This window comes from Prunus dulcis, chromosome 7 (assembly GCF_902201215.1).
Source record: "Prunus dulcis chromosome 7, ALMONDv2, whole genome shotgun sequence".
In the NCBI taxonomy this organism is placed as follows: domain Eukaryota; kingdom Viridiplantae; phylum Streptophyta; class Magnoliopsida; order Rosales; family Rosaceae; genus Prunus; species Prunus dulcis.
In genome coordinates, this window is record NC_047656.1 from 11,479,539 (window position 1) to 11,497,661 (window position 18,123).

General features: G+C 37.9%; 1 protein-coding gene and 1 pseudogene across 2 annotated transcripts; one reads left to right on the top strand and one right to left on the bottom strand.

Annotated features, from left to right (window-relative positions):
• Positions 1 to 901: 901 nt before the first annotated feature.
• Positions 902 to 5,921, bottom strand: LOC117634330 (digalactosyldiacylglycerol synthase 1, chloroplastic). The gene is made up of 7 exons (XM_034368397.1): positions 5,098 to 5,921; positions 3,950 to 3,982; positions 3,757 to 3,844; positions 2,778 to 3,259; positions 2,418 to 2,684; positions 1,930 to 2,279; positions 902 to 1,733 (listed from the first exon to the last, which is right to left on the bottom strand). Exons 1-7 carry the CDS (start codon positions 5,704 to 5,706, stop codon positions 1,199 to 1,201), a joined length of 2,364 nt encoding a protein of 787 aa, XP_034224288.1. The 5' UTR covers positions 5,707 to 5,921; the 3' UTR covers positions 902 to 1,198.
• Positions 5,922 to 11,921: 6,000 nt separating this feature from the next.
• On the top strand, positions 11,922 to 13,976 carry LOC117634438 (annotated as a pseudogene). The gene is made up of 3 exons (XR_004586777.1): positions 11,922 to 12,093; positions 12,222 to 12,295; positions 13,044 to 13,976. The product of XR_004586777.1 is annotated as an uncharacterized LOC117634438 (transcript).
• Positions 13,977 to 18,123: the final 4,147 nt, after the last annotated feature.

Genomic DNA, 18,123 nt, shown 5'->3' on the forward strand with positions numbered 1-18,123 from the left:
TTTGGTTCACCAACTAAAATTTTCATTTGAACCGTCCTTCAACCCTTTTTTTTGGTATCAAGATGGTCATACCGTCAAAGTCCGTCAATTTTATTGTTATTCATTTTTATATTTATCTGATTTTAAAATTTTTAATTAATTTAAACAATAGATAAAAATAATAATTACTTTTTAAGTCCATGTCAGCAAAAAAAAAAAACCATGTTGGTGGTGAGATTTAATTTTTTTTCAATTTTAAAATTAGGTACAAATTCCAATAATAGTTTCCTTTAATTTTTAATTATTGTTTACTCTTTTAAAAAATTTGTTATTTTATTTTTATATTTATGTGATTTTAATTAATTTAAACAATAGATAATTTTTTATTATTAATTGTTAGGTCAGTCTCACCAAAAAAAAAAAAAAAGAAGCCATATGGCTGATGAGATTCAATTTTTTAAAATTTTCTAAGTTTTATAATAGTTTCCTTTAATTTTTAATTATATATTACTATTGTAATTCTTAGCGACATTTTTACCTCTCAATTTAACAATAAAATTGACAAACTTTAACGGTAGGACCATCTTGATACAAAAAAACAAAGTTGAAGAACGGTTTAAATGAAAATTTTAGTTGATTGACCAAAATGATACTGGAGCAATAATTAAGGAATCAATGAGATCAATAACCCTTGTAGTAATTTTTTGAAATGAGCTTTTAGGCCGGTGTTTGGGTCTGCAATATGGGCCACATAGACAATAGGCCCATTAGAGAAAAGCTCTAATGTGGTGCTGTTCTTGAAAGTACATTAACAAAGGTTTCAACTATTATTATTTTATTTTATTTTATAAATGTAAAATTGAATAGGGTGAGAGGAAGGCAACGCCGCCCCTCAAAGTAATTTTCCATCTACGAAAGAATGTGAAGAAATTAATTATCTTATATTTGATAATATATATGCAGCGCTCAAGTGTCTTTATCAGTTCAGCAGAGCATAGTACAATTTGATGACATTACTATATATACTGGCAATTATTTTCTATCAAAACTAACATGAGATAACAAAACTTGGACTTGGATACTATCTAACAAAATCCGTGCTCCAATAATGCATACATCCCATCCCTACAGAAAACAAACCTTCCTACCTAATAAGCGTAACAGGCTCCTAAAATACTATGTGTTAGTATTATACAGTCAGATTGGACCATTAATCTACTTACCAGCCATAAATTGGATTTTCTACGTGAGGCGGCAAGAGATGAAGGTCTTTACAGTGTTGCTTGTCGTAGTCACGGGTTCCAGGTATTGCTCCTGTGCAGAGTCGAAGGAATTCATTCCCAGTGAGACAGTAGTGGGCAAATGCCAAACCACCATCAACCATACCCGTCAAGCTAGGCACTGATGCCGACTTTGAGATCTTCTTTCCATTGCCTATGCTTGATTTTGCACCGTTGTTGTCTTTATTCAAGACTTTATCAAGATCGGAGTACTCCATGAATCTCTGGGTAGCAGCTTCCCATGATAGATTGTATCTTTGCTCTGGAGTAAGGGGCTTAGGGTCACTTTCCATTGCTTCCTTCACTTTCGCAACAAAGTCCTCAGGTGTTTCATAGGTCAAACAATTAGGAAATGATCTGAAGAACTCATTTGATGGATGATTCGCACAAACTACAAATTTGCCCATGGCAAGCGCCTCAGCGGTAGCTGTGCAGAGTACATCACTAACACTGGGATTTATGAAGACTTTGTACCTTCAAGTAAAAAAGAGAATATTATTAGCAGGAGAAGGGGAAACAAATAACTAAACTGTATGTTTATGTTTATTTCTGAACTTAGTCAAATGTAAAAGATTTTAAGACTTGATTCCTTTAGGCCCCAAAGTAAGGGAACAATGCATTATGCATGGAGATTATGCTTTTGTACAGCGGAGACCTAAAAGATCCTTACCCGTGAAGAGAATCATCTGCATGGTCTCTTCCTTTCAGAAAATTGAGATTCAAATCCAAGCTTTTAGCTGTACTCTGAACTTCATTGGCATCCTCTCCATTCCCATACACGTCCAACTTGAAGCCATCAAGGTTATTCTTATGCTTTGCCAACAAATCTATCAGCTCACGGTATCCCTTTGCCCATACCATCTTCCCTAAGAAATATGCTCCTTTTGAGAATGTTTCCTGTCCAAGTTCCCTATCTGCGGCCACCTTTTCTCCAATTCTCAAGAACTTGGGATTCACACCGTGGACATTGCAAATCAGAGACCTAGGTAAATCCTGTGTGGCAGCTGAAAGGCGAAGAACCTGGACAAAAACCATATAAACAGTTTATTCATCTAAAATATCTTTCTGAAAACTTAAGCACCTAATAAAGTTAGCAGTAACAATGCTACAACACAATCGAGAAAAAATGCCCATGTAATCCAATGAATTGACTAATACCTTGTCGCAATATGCTCTTGTAACCCAATTGTTTATGTGCTTCACAAAGAATGCTTGGAGAGCTCCATTCTTCTCCCTCTTGATATATTCCAAGTAATTTGTGTGAACAACACCAACAACATGGTTAAATTTATCAGTCCAACGCTTACCATGATGGTACCAATTCAAGTGTTCTGGTTCTTCGAGGATAGCAATGTCAGCATCCTTTGACGGAATAAACTGAGAAGTGTCTCCAGCTGGTATAATGCTTCGCCTTTCTTTTGAAAACTGATATATAGCAATACCACATATCCATTAGCAACCATAATTTGATATGAGCAAAAATTTCAGTTGCATGGTTAAAGTCATTAAAATAATTACCTTTCCTGGATAAAAAGAGATCTTAAAGTCAGCCTTAAAGCCAACTCTTTCCTCAAGCCAGTTACGGATATAAGTTTCCTGCTCTTCTGGTGAAGTAAAAGTGACGTCGCTAGGATATACTAGTTCTTGATCTGATTTACAAAGCCATGGAACTAATAATGTAACATTTTGTTTTGCAGACTCTGCAAGATATGCAGCACGAAACAGCGGATTCACTGCAGTTCCAGTCATCCAAGGAAGACTAGCAGTTGTGACAATAGCAACATGTCGTTTCTGGTCTGATGGGTCATTCTTTGCATGGTCTGTCCAAAACCCACCATCATAAGAATGCCCTGTGCTCTGGAGGACGCTGGCTATCCTTAAGTCTAATTCATCATTTATGCTTTCACTGTCTAGAACAGATGACTCTCCGGAAGAAAGGGGGTGCAGAAGTTGGTTCTTGCTTTTGCTACACAAGCTTTCCACTATTTTCTCACATACATCTGCAGTCATTTTCCAATTGTACATGTTCAGCGGTCATTACTTCAAGAAAATTGAAATCTAATTCTCAACAGGAAATATTTGGGCAGCCAACCAAGCCATTTGAATCTTGGTTTCTTCATTGTCTTTGTTTTTATATTCCTTTGTGGGTACTGTTGTTAGACTGTGATAGATCCTGGGCTACTTCACTTTATATGCAAGATAGATTCATGTTCATGATAAGGATATTCACGATATGAGTAAAGAACAGTGTTTACCCCATGATTGATGTCATATGTTTTTTTCACTTGGAAATAGTCCAATTAAGGTTTGAATCCATAAGTTTCATAAACTACCCCAAACAATTACACAAACTTTGAAGTTTCAATACCCATCTAATGACTTAATAGATGCATGAAAGTTTCACCCTAGCAGAATAAATTACAAAAAATACAAAACCAAAATGAACCCAGACATTTATACAGTAACAGCTTTAAACAGAACTTACAGAATTACTTACTTCTTCTAACGCCAAGTTGATCCAGAAAAGGCTCAGATTGCCTAACCAAGCATGCCAAAAGTTCTGTCACATCCAATGGAGGTACTGCCTATCATGTAGGAAAAAAAAAGAAAAGGAAAATTAGAATAGACATTACCACATACCAAAAGAAAACACAAGACAACCAAAAAAGAAATGCAGGGTAAATACCAACCTTTGACTTCTCAGGTTCCTTGTACATTGATTTCTGAAAATAGAAGAAGAAACGAGTAGCTGTAAGAATATGTACTGCTCATGTTTATTACCGCATACCAAGAAATAAACATTGATCATGGAACACAAGCACAAAAAAAGACTCGGAAAATTAAGATGTCAACTACAAGAAATGTAGTGTCTTATTCCCTAAACAGAATGGCTTCCAGAGGACAAGCAATATATAATTTGTTGGGCATCATTAGCATGCCTTTCATGAAATTGCGCAGAAGAATACATTAATTGCAAATCAAATTACACCTCACTAGCTAGATGGGAGCATCGTCTCACACTAGATGCTCAAATTGAAGCATTTATTCCTAATCGCATAGTGCATAGGCATTGACACACACAGTTTTTTTAAAGTAAAACTTAAAGGATCTAATGTGCCAATTGTGGCTCTGAATGACATTGGACTCCCAACATAATATGCATAACAAAGAACTACCCTAATAGTGTTTAGCATTACAAAATTCAAAGTAGTTGATCAAAACGCCATACCAGTTCCAGCCAAACTGAGGAATGCAAATAGGAGTCTTTTTATATAAATAAATAAAATAAAATTTGAATGCAAAACTCTCTTCCATAATTTCAGAACCTTCTCTGAAGGATTTTGTTCTATACCATCTTATGAACAAACGATTATAAAAAAATAAGTCAGCTCTGTCTCTTTTGGGCAGGAGAACTTAGTAATTAGCTATACAGAGGTTCTATGTTATGCCTCATGGGATCCAAGCATATTCAACCCATTGGTCTCTACCCTTATTCAAAGTAGGCAACCCTAATATACTCCCCCCAAAATGTACAAGGGAAGTAAGCATACACCACCAAAACACAGCATCTCACCCATTTGTATCAGTAATGTTTGCTTCCACCTGAATCCTATCAAATGATTCCAATACAACTCCAGTCAAGATTTCATTTTTTTCAAATTTTCCTCCTGACTACTACCAAAAATAAATTCCTGCTGAAGTTGAAGCACGAACATGAACCAAATAAAATCTAAAAAGAACAGGGAAAAAATCGATAGAACCAGAAAAAAAAGTTCACAAATTCAAGTGCTCAGAGCCAAAAGCAACATATTAAGAAAGAAAGCTAGACAGAACATACCAAGCTGGATTTGAATTTCTCAACAAACTCACTATTCTTAAACCCACCAAGAAATTCTCGCTTCTCGAACTCTTTCAATCTCGTCTTCAACGCCCGAATTGGTTCCCAATCCTTATTAGACTGCCTTTCCTCATCCTCAGCCTCACCGTCTCCTTTCCACTCACCCCAAAACTCACTAAACTTCAGAGGCCTCCTCCTCCTAACCCTATCAAATTCCATAACCCCATCCCTGTCCTCCCCCTCCGATACCAAAGCATTCTTTATCGCCGATAAATCGATCCGAATCCTGGACCTGGGGCCCCACTTCTCCAGCACCTTCTTGCTGAAGTCCGGCGACGAGTACACCCTCCGAAACTCGGAGAGCTTCGGCTGCAGCTTCTTGACGAAGTCTATCTCCGACCGCGGCGACGACCGAATCGCCGACGCCGAGTTGAATTTGAACAGGTTCTCGAGCTCGCGGTCGAACGACGTCGCTAGGTTCTTAAACTCGTTGGCCCGGTGCTTCATCAATTGGAGATCCGCGTCAGCCGAGTCCTTCACCTCCCTCCACCCCTTTGAAATGAAGGAGAAGGCGTTGGAGGAGGTCGAAGCTTGACCTTCGCTGGCCATGGCGGAGTTCGAGCTAGGGTTTTGACTGTAGTGTTCGCTTTCACGTGTCAAAATTCCACAGCCTTCGAATTGAATTAGGGTTTTCTGAGAATTTGATTCGTGAATCTTCTTCTATACGCGAATTTGCGAAGCTACGGATAAAAAGAAAATACAGAGAAGAGTCTGGGGGGCTGAGAATTTAACGGTTGCTATTTTAGGAGCTTTCTGTTTCTGGAACCTGCTGGCACACGTGTACATTCCAAGTAAGATGTGCACGTGACGACAAAACTTGAGGGTGATGACGTGGATAAGGGCACGTGATGTAGTGAGGTAGCGAGGAGTGATTGGCCGGCTTGGGTTCGCGATGAGAATATGCTGGAGGGAAGAATATGCTGAGGGCTGGAAATTGAGGGTTGGGATTTGCGTGCACTGTGATTCGCGTAGGAGGGTTATCAAGACCACGTGGCGGGAACTGATTGGGAGGAACATATGCTTCGGTGGCTTAATTTCTTGTCCCGCCGGTTCTGTCTTTGTTCTTCAACTCAAGTACCCATGGCCTACGAAGAGGGGGGCCCAAATTAATTATGACTTGAAGAAAGAAAAAACGAAATTTGGTGGGAGAATTGGCTAAAGATGGTTTTGGATTGACTAAAGTTATTGTCCAAAATTTGTTGCATGGGAGAATTACATGGATCTTACTTTTAAAAAATATTTTATCAGTAATTTATCAATTAATTATTAATTTAATGATACTTATCTTGTCAATATTTCAAATTATGTTGAAAAAAAAAAAAAAAATACCCAAGTTCAAAATAAATTACTTGTTTACTTTTTTGGTTTGTTACATTTGAGAAAATCGACTCGTAGAATTGTATATTCATCCTAATCAATTACATCACAATCACCAATTGGGTGTTAGTTGGATTTGCTCAAGCTTTTGATGTGTTCTTAAATAGTCTTGGGTTCAAGCCCCTATGGTCAGTCCCGGCCCTGCCCAGGGTCAGTCAATGGGACTGCCCTAGGCCCATTATTCAAGGGTGCCCTAAATTTTTATTATTATAATAAGTGTTATATTATATTATTATAAATTGATTTATATTTTTCCATAATTTTTAGGAATAGGATATTCAGATGAATATGAAATTTTGGAACAAAGGATCCATGATGAGAGTTTTAAAAGAAATTCTTTGATATTGGCTTGACTTGCATTCTTGAAATTCTTTGACTCACTGGTATGGTATCCATAGTTGGACATTTGTTTTCATTATTTAGGAATATGGAAGACATTGCTCAAAGTCTTAAAATATTTTCAGATAAATACTTTCTCAAAAAACCCAATGTTGATAAAACAAGAAGTATACTAGTATTAGTGATTAATGTGTGTAGGGCACACTTTATATTTTCGCCCTGGACCTTTGAAAACTCAGGACTGGCCCTGCCCATGGTACCCGTGTGTGTGAGTCCCCCTCCCCTTCTTAACTTTGACAACAACCACACCCAAAAAAAAAAAAAAAAACCCAAAAGCCATCACCACTTAGACTAACCCTTATTTAGAAATAAATAAAATTTGATCACAAACATAACATGATTGCATGTGCTCAATTTGAATGAGAAACATGCAATGAATGAGAAAAGTTCTCCTCAATTCAAAATGTGAGCGCCATCTTCTCTAATCTAATGTTGGCTATAATATGTGTACAAGAAACTAATGTTGGCTGTTAAAGCAACTTGACAACAAAGAAGAAAGAAAAACTCACCCATTTCGTACGTCTTTTTGTTATTTGCATGTGCTCAATTTGACTCTTCCCAAACTATTTGACATTGTAGATATGGCATGCCATGCTGCGCCTTACGTCCCACAGAAATTCTAGGTACAAAATGTTTGAATCATGTGACAAAGCTTATGGTCATTCAAACGGCAGCGTCACACTTCGCCCAGAAGTGATCGTGTTATAAATTTGTATTAAATTTTTGTAACCATTTGGGTAAATATTGAAAAATCTATGTTGTCGACATCCTAAAAATAAAGTTATTTCTAACTCCGTCACTGGATAATAATTGCATGACAACTTCGAAAGAGATGACCGACTAGCAGGAAGTTTTCTTAGTCATCCCCGAACTGTAGAAAATCGCATATAAAAATGAGTGGTTTGCTGCCTCTCTCTATTGACTGTGTGGGCTGCTGTAAGTGTGAACCCACCATTATTTGTCCCCTGTGTTCTTCACCACCCATGTCAATGATGTCATAATATCATGGATGTTCCATAATCCATCACTTGTGGACCTGATCATCACTTGTTGACCTCAAGGCCGACTTCAACTCATGCCTCAGATTTAGATTAGGTGGACAAAGTTGTTATTTTTCGATGCAATGAGGTTGGGAAAGAAAATTTGGGATATGATTGAGCATTTTCCGTTTCGTTTAGGCATACTTAATCAATCCAAATTAAGAAAATAACCTAACCATTATATTTGGATTTGGGCATATTAAACATCATTTTGGACCCAAGGTAAAAAGTGGAGAGAGCCCCCAACCAAAAGAAGGAAGATCTTTTGGAACTTGGGGAGAGGAGGTTTCTTTTTTCGGACTCCTCCCCCTCTTGCAAGAATCTTGTCCGCATTGGTCTCCTCTTACTCCCCATTCATAGTACAAACTGAAAAGTCTACAATCTCTCTCGGTTAAACAAGGACTCTTAGAGCAGCTCCACTGATGGAGCCCAGCCCGAGGCAAGGGCAGAAAAAAAAAAAAAAAGAGAACCAGTGTTCCAAAACTTCGGCTTCTTGTGAGTCGAGTACTCTGACAGTCAGTCCACTCGACTCGCCGCTCTCCAAGATCGGCAGCCAATTTTTGTGCAATAAAAAAATGAAAAAAATTGAATTTTTTAAAAAAAAAATACTCTTTTTTTTTTCTATAAATACCAAAAAAATTTCCGATTGAGATATGAATTTTATAATAAATATTGATATGTACGAACCCAAAAATATTATCCGAAAATATTATCTAAATTAATTATTTTTATTAAAACATTTGTGAAAAAAACAAAAAAAATGAATAGTAATTGCCCTTAGCTAGGGCAACGGGTGGAGACACAATTTACTATTTGCAAGGGCAAGCACTATTCACGTGAATAGTGCTTGCCCTAGCTCCACCCTTGCCATGTCTAAAGGCAAATGGGTGGAGTTGCTCTTACATGTAATATTAAGGCCACGTTTGTAAGAACCCAAACCAAAATATCTAAAAATTTAGATTTCTTTATTCAAGCCAAAAGACGGTTTTGCCCTCGCATTTTTTTAAGGGGAAAAATTCAACTTTTTGTTCGGAAAAGAATTTGGGAATTTCGTTTGCGCTGTTGCGTAGAGCACGGCGAAACGAGTCCGTAGACACGGAGTAGACCCAAGTCGGAGTTTTAATGAAGAATTTACGATCAAAACATCGCGAAGGGCAAAATGGTAATTTGGAAAAGTCAGATTTTTAACCCTCACTCTCTCTCTCTTCCCGTCACTTTCTCTCTCCTCCCTCTCTCTCCTTCAGCCGCGCGACCCGCAGCCTTCATCCACCTTCGTCTTCAGCCAGCCGCCGCCACAGGGCACGGCAGCCCCAGCCACCGGTCCCGTTCGACTCGCCACGTTGCCGTCGTCCTTCCTTGGCCGTCGCTGACCCTTGACTCGTCGTGTCGTCGCCGGAAACTGGCGATTTTTCGCCGGTTTTCACTCAAACTTCAAGCCATTCGATCTCTCTCGTTTCGCCACCAATTCTTTCGAGTGAGGCGCCAGGAGCCCGGCTAATCAGCAGGAGGGACCCTCGAAATGTCCAGCTAGCTCGGACCAGCTGTGAGTGGACTTTTCTTTCCTAACAAGATTTTATAATCATATTTTACATTTAATCTTGAATAAATGACTTAGCATGAATTTTATTATGCAAATACTTTTATTTTTATGAAAATTAGCCAAACAGCAGATTTACGGTTTTGAACCAGAAATAGTAGTTTAGTTCAGAATTATCAGAATTCAGAGAATATCAGATTTTATCAGAAACAGTGACTTTAGACCACCTTGTACCCATCTTACAGTTGGTGATTACCCAGAGTTGGACCGATGTCGACGGACATCCGGTCCGATTTCAGTTAGTCGGTGCACTTGACTTGCCTCACGAGTTCCGAGGACGCTCGGACCGTGAGTGCCAGAATTTGCGGCTCGGCAGACTTGGTGTCCCGAGACCTGCCAGGATTGCGGCTCGGCTGACTCTGTGTCCCCGAGACCTACCAGGATCGCGGATCAGGCTGACTACGGTCCCCTGTATCCTGCCTGAGCGACTTGAGTGACTTGGTGTCACCGAGGACCTGCCGGCGGATCAGGTTGATCATAGTCCCCTGATTTCGCCAGTTTGCGGCTCGGGTGGACTGCGTGGCGCCCGAGACCTGCCAGGGAATTGACGGTTATCAGGGGTACAGTTAGGTGGCAGTTTTAAAGGATTTTTAAGTTTTTTAAAGCAGTTACGATTTCATGCATTTCTATCAGTATTTTGATACTCCGTATATGTTACTCGAATATACTGTGTATATCATGTTAGCATTTATATAAATATGTTTATTTACGTTTATTGAAATGTCTCGAGTTGATTATGAGCAGATTATAATTTTATATCCCTATGTTTTTCAAACGGGGGTTATTATGTTCTCAAATGTTTTCATAAGCATTATTTTTGTCCACTCACACTTTTAACTTGTTTTTCGCCCCCAGGCCTTAGAAGAACGAAGGAAACCGCCCGGGCCATCAGCTTAGCTCCCGCCCCACCACCAAGTGTAGGATTTTGTTGTAACTCTTTGTAAATTCTGTAAATTTGTTTAGAAATGCTCTGATATCCTGTTGAACTTAAGGAACTGAGGTTGGAATGTGGTTGTTGGTTTAGTCTGGCTGTTGGTAGGTTGTTTTGAGACTTTTTGACAGGTGGAAGACTTTGGGTATGGTCAAATTACGGGGGAGACTCTGCCGAATTTTCGGCAGAAGTCGGAAGAGAATTCAATTAAAGAAAGGGTAAAAAGGTAATTTGTGCCCGACATTCACCAGGTGTCGGACACGCACAGGAGTCGGCTCGGTTTTCAAAGCGAAAATTGGGTCGGGTCCTGTCAACGTTTGGTGATGTGATTGGAGTGAATTATTTCAATTAAATTGGACAAGAGGGTTCATTATTGTTTTGTAAACTTATAAATGTTGGGACTTCAATTATTTAATTGGACAGTAGTTCAATATACTGTGTCTAGTCCTATTTAGAGATTTGGGACTCATAAGAACTAGCCTGATCTGAACTCCAATCCAGTCCAAGCGGAGCCACCAAATGAGGTCTTAGAGCTCTAAATCTATCCTTTTAGTTCAATTTTACTAAGATTGTTAACTTGACGGTTAGAATGTCCTTAGCCAACACCACAATATTGCCCCACTCTTGAAGTTTGTTAACACGAGGGATTCCTCAAATAATTATTTGAGGGACACCCTATAAGTTCCCATACAAAATAAAAATAAAAATAAATGATTCAAACCATCTATTTTTTTAAGTATACATTCATAGATTATCCTTGCAAAAAATTAGACAAATTGGAAACCGTTTCGATATCTAATTGTATCATACAAAATCAATGAACACGGTGCTTCAAGAGAGTACTAAAATTTTAATAATTCAATTGAGTGGTTAAATGATATCGAATTCAAGTGATTTTGTGTAGAAATGATATTTGAATGAGTATTTACAAAATAGATGGTTTGGATTAGTGAAATACAATACGAAGTGGGCTCTACAAATATATATATATATATATATATTGTTGACAAAGTAATATTTTAACTACTCTAATGTATGAAGAAGTTGATCAAACTTGAATACAAAAAGCAGACACAATACCTTAGCCAATTGACCTAACCTACATATACTAATGTGTGCCGGTCAGAAAATGTGTGCTCCAACATAGGGCTTGCACACTTTCGAGTATTTCCAAAAGCTGTTGAGGGGTTTAGATCCATTGGCCCAAACCAATGACCTAACAGAGTCCCACCAAAAAATAACCCAACATGAACTTGGGCTGGAATTGACCAAAAAAGCTTGGGCTGGAAATGAAAGCCTACCTGGGCCTCTGTCGGCATTGTTCCGAAGATTGTGCTGCAGAGGCTGCATGCGCCATCAAACCGTGTCGGACACGTGGAAAACGCGCCACACCTGTCCCCGTTCTCGAACCTTAACGAGTAAGTATTCGAGTTGCTCGTTTCGAAAAGGAACGTACTCGTGTCGCTTTTTATCCCTTCTTCCTTTTCTCCTGTAACTCCCAATCGATTTGAAGAATCAAATTCCCCAGGAAATTTCTTGCTTTTCTGAGAAAATAGAAGGGAAAAGAGAGAGATGGGTCTGCTCTCCAACAGGTATGTTACATCTTTTTTTATATTTTTTATATTTTTTAAAGTAAAGATTGCAATTTCTGTTTTGGGTGCTGAGAATTCATAGCAAATGGAAGTGAAATGCTTTTGTGTTGTGAAATAATTTGATGCAGAGTGGATAAGGGGTGCCTGAAGCCTGGGGATCACATCTACTCTTGGAGGACTGCCTATATCTATGCGCATCATGGTTATCTCTCTTTTCCTTACCTACCCCATTTTTCTTCATTGATTAAATGTGTCAAGTTTCCTTCCTCTTTTTTTTTTAAGCATATAAATTATTTGGTTTGCATGTTAGAGCGATTAGTTTGTTTCAACTTCATATGCAATGATTGTGGAATCTAAGGCTTTTGTGTAATTAAAAGGCAATATATATCTAGAGGAGGTAGATGAGGTATAGGTAATGATCATATGCTGCAATGGCAGATGTAGTTGGTAACCCAAGTCCCAGTTTCAAGTTTTGGGGTAGCTCAGCACGGGAAAGATGGGAACTTTGAGCCCCATAATCTTTCTAATAAAGATTTTTGGAAAAGATAAATGATTTGATAATGTGACAATATTTTAATTTCCCAAGCAACTACCTGCCTCTTTTAATTTGAGCTATGTCAGATCTTTTTAAGTGATTTGCTTAATAGATTGAAGAGTAGGGGCAATGCCTGATGGCTGATGCAGTAGGTTATTCATTCAGAATTTGGGTGTGTAAGAATTGTCTTGGATCGTTTTGTGCAAGGGGGTGTCTGTGTGTGTTTACAAGTAAAGATTCATTTTTAAAGAGGGCCCATTTTCTTTATCAAGGGTAGGCAAAACTCATTTGGAGTTCAGGAATTGTCCATTGCCTCTAATTTTCTGATACAACTCAGTTATAACATGAACAGTTTGCTTAATTAGGAGTTCTTTATATCTTTTTGTTGATAAATATCCTATTTGTGCAAAAACAGGCATCTATGTAGGGGATGACACAGTCGTTCATTTCACCAGGCGTGGGCAAGAAGTAGGAACAGGGACAATGCTGGATGCACTCTTGGTTAGCTCAGGGCCAGCCCGACCTCAACAGCCCTGCCAAGTTTGCACTCCACGGGAAGAGGGAAGTGGGGTTCTCTCCTCGTGCCTGAACTGCTTTCTTGCAGGGGGTGTCTTGTATCGTTTTGAATATGCTGTCAACCCTGCTCTCTTTATTGCAAAAGCACGTGGGGGAACCTGCACTCTTGCAGTCTCGGATCCAGATGATGTCGTCGTCCATCGAGCAAAATACTTGCTCGACAATGGCTTTGGTTGTTATAACATATTCAACAAAAATTGTGAAGACTTTGCTGCAAAATTTACTGCAAAACGGGGCTTCTTGTTCTGGATCAAGGAATAATTGGCCAAAGCGGACAAACAGTTTCTATAATAGGGGGACCTCTTGCAGCCGTTTTATCCACACCATTGCGTCTTGTTACCACCAATGTTTATGGGATGGCGGCAACAGCCATTACAATGTACTGCGCTAGCAGGTACGCTGCGGATATTGGCATGAGGAGGGATGTAGTGAAGGTGTCTGTGGAGGATATGACAAGCAAATTGGCAACTGGCTTGCTCCGGGTGGCGGAGGCCCAAATTGTATTGGCCCCTATAATAGGTTCTTCCAACCTTGTCACTCAATAGTTCTTTGGCAAAGGTTTTTATTGAATTAAGTACTTATGCATCTGCTATTTAAGGTGGTCCATGGTCTACTCACTACTGTGATTGAACTTTGTTGTTATGTGTGGTTGTGTCTGAAATCTAGTACTATCATAAAAGAGAACATCTGTTATTTTCTTTAAGAGCATTCATGTTCACCATGATATATGGATTTGAAGGACAAACATTAATTCATTTTATTTTGTATGCTAGCTTGGTGATTGGTGTCATGTAAATAAAATATAGGGCCAGCTTTAAATGTAGGTAAACTTGTCTGCAAATGTTGAGATGGAGGAAATTTTAGGAAAAGAAATTCTGAATTCTGAAACAGAATATTATATCTCCAAATGAAATGGGCTTATGAGAAAAAACATAAGCCAGTTGCTGGTCCAATAACTTTGGGCCCTGTAGAATTGAGGAGCAATTGTTCTGAAGTGCCTTAGAGCAACTCCAGCGGCAAGCCCAGCCAGAGGCTGGGGAGAGAAAAAAAAAAACCCAGTTCCAGCGAGGAGCCCAAGCCTGGGTTGGGAGTGGGACCCACAAAATCGGGCTGGCCCTCAGGCCAGTTCAGCCCTTGCTCAAGTCCGAGGGCTGGGCTAATGTCATTGCTAACTCCAGGCTGGCGTTAGCCCACTCTCTTTCTTTCTTTCTCTTTTTTTTTTTTTTCTGTTGCAATATGGCGTCGTCTGAGCTCTCCGATCGGATTTTTTCCTCCAATCCAATGGCACCTAATTTTTTTACATTAAAATAATGAAAAAAATTCGGAAATTTTTTTTAAAAATACCCAAAAATTAATGAATTTTTTTCTATAAGTATTAGCCAATTTTTTTTAAAATTTATCTGAAATTTGAAATTGAAAATTTTATCCGATTATGAGATATGAATAGTATTGACATGTAGGAACTCGAAAATCTTATCCGAAAATATTATCCAAATTAATTATTGAGGTAAAAAAATTTGTGAAAAAAATAAAAAAATGAATAGTAATTGTGGCTGCCCTAACTCCCCCATTGCCATGGCTAAGGACAATGGGTGGAGTTGCTCTTAGGTGGATAACAACAGGATTTCTATGCCGAAACAAGTGGATATGTAAGCACCTAATGTTTGTCAAAGTATGTCAAAAGGTCCCTTATGACCTAAGTCTTAGAGTTTGCTTGACAAAAGTGAAAATTAAACATTGAATGGTGACTTATGATTGCTAAATTTCTAAGAGCTGAAAAAGTAATTTTAGTATTTGTATTTTGTTAAAATCTTCAAATGCATGCTACAGAACGTAAAATAGCTACTGTCGGAGATAATAATGGTGCAAAAAATGGTGGCATTATTCATGATATTAAGTTACTGGCCTCTAATGTGGGTCAGGTATCTTTTACTTTTGTGAATCGTAGGTGCAATGCAGCTGCTCATATGGTAGCAGCGCATGTATCTCGTGAGGGTGGGAAGTTTTATTGGGATCAACTTTGGCCTGAGTGTGGTTGTTTGACACTCTTGCTGCTGATGTAAACATTACAATTCGGCTTTAATAAATTTATTCGATCGATTGACAAAACACAAAAGGCTACCGGATACATAGTTTCCTTGTCTACGAGCATAGTTGCAATGACGATATGAAGAGGACCGGCGACAACGACGGCAGTAGTATTACTATTTAATAGTGGCGGTAGCACTAGGCAATTGTGACAGCAGCTACCAATGTTGTTGTGTGCTGGTCCTAATGACAGTGGTGGCATAGCTATCCGTTTCTTGTGCTGGTCCTAATGACAGAGGTCTAGTTAGTGATGGTGGTGATAAAGGGGTGGTGGTGCATGTAGCTGTCCGACTCTTGTGGCGCTGATGGCATTTAGTTGTAGATTGGTGTTCTCATTAAGATGATCATGGCAATAATGTGAACGTTGTATGTTGTTGAAACTGATCAATATTCAACAATATAGATCACTTTTCTATTTGAACTGGGTTTTTTCATATTTGTTATTTAGATATTTTACCTTATTAAGCATGCTAAAAAATTTAGTGCTGATTTGAATGTATGTTTGGAGAGAGGAGGTAGGGTAGAGGACATAGGCGAAGGTAAAAGTCGGACTTTTGTCGTGAATGTATCAGTAAATTTTTTACTACTAAAGCTATAAGTCCTTCGTATGATAACGTTATCCATACTTACATGATGAATTTTAGGATTGGGAATAATTGCAAGCAATATGGTCCATGTATGTATAATGTATTATTCCCTGAGAGGTAGGGGGTTGAGGATTGACAGGTCTCAAACTCATTGAGGATATGATGTATGTGATCTTAGAGAAACAGATAAACTTTTCAAAAAGTTGAAGTAACACTTTCTGGGAATCAATTAAATCATAGGAAATTTGGTTTAGGTTAATAAATATCTTCATAATCCAGGTTTAGTCAAATTGACTGAACCATAAGATATTATGGAATAAGAACAACAAAAAGGCAGGTGAAGTATTGCATAATACTTGCATGGCAGGTTCCATGAGCAAACCCAAGAAAAGACCAAAAATGATATAATCAAATCATTATTATATATGTAGATGTCCTTGTTTGACAGCCATGCATAATGCAACCTCTGCTGGTTGGCAGTCTGGTTTCACAACAAAACATGATGTTATCTGGATGAGACTTGTCACTTTAGATTATTGAGAAAATAAGACTTGTGGTTTTGGTCCTTGTTGGAGTTTTCAAAAGAAAAGAATATATTTATCTCTTGGTCCTTTTTTACTTTTATCTTGTCTGTATAAACTACTGCGCCTTAAGCAAGAAAGGGTAGCAGCCTTGTCAGAAAAATACAATGTGGAATTATTCTCTCTGAACTCTACTACTTTAACAAATTCCAACTTTTTTTTTTATGACCCAAAAAAAAAAAATTTCCAACTATTTTTATCCATTGGAAACCTATAGTTTAAGTTGTTAAAAGAAATTCACAAAAATTTTATGAACGAAAGTTTATTGCTTTGTTGATTAACAAAATGGTATTTCGAGCGGGGCATTTTGAACCGGTCCAACCCTGAGCGCTCAAACAAGATATTTAGGGTATTTTTGACAGTCATTAAATTCGACGTATATCAAGTTAACACTAATGACTTTGATTTTTGGGTGAGGAAAAGGTAAAAAAATTTCTCTCCTATTCCACTATACTTGATGAGGCAAGTGGGCATGGTGAACGTGAGAGAGGGGCCTTAATCTTTTCGACTCTATCAACCCAAGTTGCTTCCCTCTCTATAATAATAATAAATAAATTATAAAAAAGAAAAAGAAAAAGAGAGAGAGTAAGGAATAAGATACCATTTATCTTTGTCTCTGCTTTGTGACTCAATCAAAAGCTGCCTTTGCACCGCCAGGCTCACGAAATTACAGAATCATTGTAAATGTTAACCCCACAAACATTAGAAAATTATGCATATTTTCGGCAAATAAAAAATTGTATTTAAAGTTAGAAAAAGTAAAGATGGGTCGGAATAAGATACATGGAACCCACCTTTTGTCGTGTGTTTGTGGAAGAATAATGATTGGTCTAATAGATACAAGCTTCAAACATTTCTTCTGTGGATATATTGTTTAATCATTCAAGGTTCTGTTTGGATGATGGATCAAGTTCATATTTCACAAAATGTGGTCCTCACTATGATCCTCACTTGTATGGTTTAGTGTTTTATGTTGTCAAATTTTTATTTGTAGTACTTTCTTCTTCATTGCATTTAATGAAAGAAGAAGATTCGAGCTCGAAACTTTTTTTTACGTCCAAACAAAAAATTGTTACATACAATTCTATATTAGATGTCGGAAACAAACTTTTACTGTTTGCATTTTGGAACTTACCCTAAAATCTTCAACTATAATACCTTGGATTTTCAACATTGTCAATCAGTCAATCGCGATTGTTAGTTGATCAGGGAACTAAATAATGTAAATGCATTGAATAATTTGTGCCATCTTTTCTTCTGCCCACCGACAGATTAACCTTTTTTAAATTTCTCATGTCTAAGCAATGCAATTTGCTGACACTAATTAGTGATAATGATGTAACATAAATATGGTAAAATTAATATTACTTTATACTAGTGCATACATGCACTTGAGCCTCTCCATACACTTCCAATTGGTTTTATATTAAATAATGCTATTTAGACACACAATATTGAGTTTATTGACTATCTTAACTAACCACATTATGTGGCAACTGATGTGTCATGTCATGTCAATTAATAAATGTTGCCATGTGTATTCTATTTTGAATTTATTCTCTTTTCAAAAATCTTTAAAATATATATACCATAATGTCTTTGCAAGTGGCCTCACGTCTGTTCTCAACTCTTCCTCGCATCTTCAGAACCTCCAGTACTCCCT